The sequence below is a fragment of the Protobothrops mucrosquamatus genome, unplaced genomic scaffold (assembly GCF_001527695.2).
Source record: "Protobothrops mucrosquamatus isolate PMUCROS unplaced genomic scaffold, P.Mucros_1.0 scaffold6264, whole genome shotgun sequence".
NCBI lineage: Eukaryota > Metazoa > Chordata > Lepidosauria > Squamata > Viperidae > Protobothrops > Protobothrops mucrosquamatus.
This window is the reverse complement of record NW_015392095.1, coordinates 13,788-16,355: the sequence shown is the minus strand read 5'-3', so window position 1 is coordinate 16,355 and position 2,568 is coordinate 13,788. Positions and strand designations below refer to the sequence as shown.

The window sequence follows — 2,568 nt, the reverse complement described above, 5'->3', positions numbered from 1 at the left end:
GAATATGGCTGCCCTGGGTAAGGCCAAGATGTTCATCTCCCTATAAGACCGTGACAGAAATACTCATCACAAATTTGGGGAATATCCTAGATCACTGGTGGCGAACCTATGGCACCTGTGCCAAAGACAGCCCTTGGAGTCCTCAGCCTCCAGCCCTGCCTCTCCCCATGGTGCCCTCCTCACCAGCAGCCTCCCCCGGGCATGGCCCGCACTGAGCAGCGCAACCAAAGACATGGCAGTGGGTGTGGGTGGCTATGCCGATGCTGCTGCCGGGCAGCCCATCGTATGCCGATGATGCTGCAAGGCGCAGGCAAAGGGCATGGCTGCCATGGCACTGCTGGGGTGCCTGGTTGATGTGCAGCGGACCGTGGAGGTGGTGTGTGGCCCTGCGGGTGGGTGGGGCGGGGCAGGGCAGGCCGGAACGGGGCGGCGGAGCAGGGCAGGTTTTGGACACTCGGTCTCTAAAAGGTTCGCCATCACTGTCCTAGATGCTCCGTGGAAGGGATTGAGTAGATTGACTGATCCGCAGCAAAGCTTTAATCTGTTTTTTTTGGGGGGGCTGAAAAAATTTTCTTTCTGTACAATCAGAGACTCTTAGATAATAATTTGTAGATATCACATCCTGGCTAGACAAATGAATTGTATCAAACCTGGAATACAGATTGGCATGTTTTTTGAGTGGTGGGGAAAGACACGCCACCTTAAGCTTCTAAATTCTAATCAGAATGGTAATTTTCTTTTTTTTCCATGCAGATGATGTATCTGTGAATGAGAACGACAAGCAGGGAAGGTTAAATCTACTCGAAATAGCGAAGAATGAATTACAAGTACAAACCCTAGGCCATCAAAGTGACACCAAAAGGCTAAAGAGAAACGAGCCAGAAGATGGAGTGGAGAAGTCATCCACTTCTCTTCCTGTTGGTATTTGTGTCTTCCTGTCCCAGCAAGATCAGAGTGAAATGAGAAAAGGAAAATATAGAAAAAGAGAAAAGATGAATTTGAAGAATATAAATACGGTAGAAACTAGACTAGAGAAAAACTGCAAGCCTTTAGACACTATGGAAAATAGCTTCTTCACTTCTACTTCACCCAAAAAACTGTATAAGAAAGACAGATCATATCCCTCTGTAAATTCTGGGGGGGATTCCAGTCTGAGCAAAAAGAAGACATTGTGCATGCAGTGTGGAAAGTGTTTCTGTAGCAAAAGTAATTTTAATCGCCATCAAAAAATCCACACTGGGGAGAGACCATATAAATGCATGGAATGTGGAAAGACCTTTATCCAGAAAGGACATGTTAGTCTTCATCAACGGATTCATACTGGGGAGAGACCGTATAAATGCACGAAATGTGGAAAGAGTTTCATTAGCAACAATAATCTTAATCGCCATCAAAAGATTCACATTGGGGAGCGATCATATAAATGCATGGAATGTGGAAAGACCTTTATCCAGAAAGGACATCTTAATCTTCATAAAAGGATCCATACTGGGGAGAGACTATATAAATGCACAGAATGTGGAAAATGTTTCATTAGCAACAATAAACTTAATAGCCACCAAAAGATTCATACCACAAAGAGACCACATAAATGCATGAAATGTGGAATGACCTTTACATGGAAAGAACATCTTAATCTCCACCGAAAGAACCACACAGGGGAGAGACCATATAAATGTATGGAATGTGGAAAGACCTTTATCCAGAAAGGACATCTTAATCTTCATCAAAGGATACATACTGGGGAGAGACCATGTAAATGCATGGAATGTGGAATGACCTTTATCCAGGAAGGACATCTTAATCTTCATCAAAGAATCCATACTCAGGAGAGACCATATAAATGCATGGAATGTGGAAAGAGCTTTATCCAGAATGGAGATCTTAATCGTCACAAATGGATCCACACTCTGGACAGACCGTTTAAATGCACGGAATGTGGAAAGAGTTTCATTAGCAACAGTAATCTTATTTGCCACCAACGGAACCACACCGGGGAGCGACCATATAAATGTATGGAATGTGGAAAGACCTTTACCCGGAAAGGATATCTTAATCTTCATGAAAGGATCCACACTGGGGAGAAACCGTATAAATGCATGGAATGTGGAAAGAGCTTTACTCAGAAAGAAAAACTTAATTGTCACGAAAGGATCCACACAGGAGAGAGACCTTATAAATGCATGGTGTGTGGAAAGAGCTTCATTAGCAACAATAAACTTAATCGCCACCAAAAGATTCACATTGGGGAGCAATCATATAAATGCATGGAATGTGGAAGGACCTTCACCCGAAAAGGATATCTTAATCTTCATGAAAGGACGCACACTGGAGAGAGAGCATAAATTCATGGAATGTGGAAAGAGCTTTACTGAAAAAGAAAAACTTAGTCATCATGAGCCACATAATTCTGTCAGGTGGTTTTTTCTAAAGTGCCCAGCTTCTACAAGGTTTTTTTTTTCCTAAAGTGCCAAGACCAAGTGCAAATATAGCTTTAACATTGTAGCTCCTTTGGTTGTCACAATGGCATCCCCACACGATAAAATTGGTGGAACCACCATCACTGTG

The 2,568-nt window shown here is 43.2% G+C and overlaps 1 protein-coding gene across 1 annotated transcript in view; it reads left to right on the top strand.

Moving 5' to 3' along the window:
- Window positions 1-2,361, top strand: part of LOC107300151 (zinc finger protein 420-like) — a 15,627-nt gene extending 13,266 nt beyond the window's left edge. The window contains exon 5 of the mRNA XM_029286945.1: window positions 1,203-2,361. Coding sequence (XP_029142778.1) covers window positions 1,203-2,345 — 1,143 coding nt within the window. The 3' untranslated portion in view covers window positions 2,346-2,361. The remainder of the gene's footprint in view (window positions 1-1,202) is intronic.
- The last annotated feature ends 207 nt before the right edge of the window (window positions 2,362-2,568 follow it).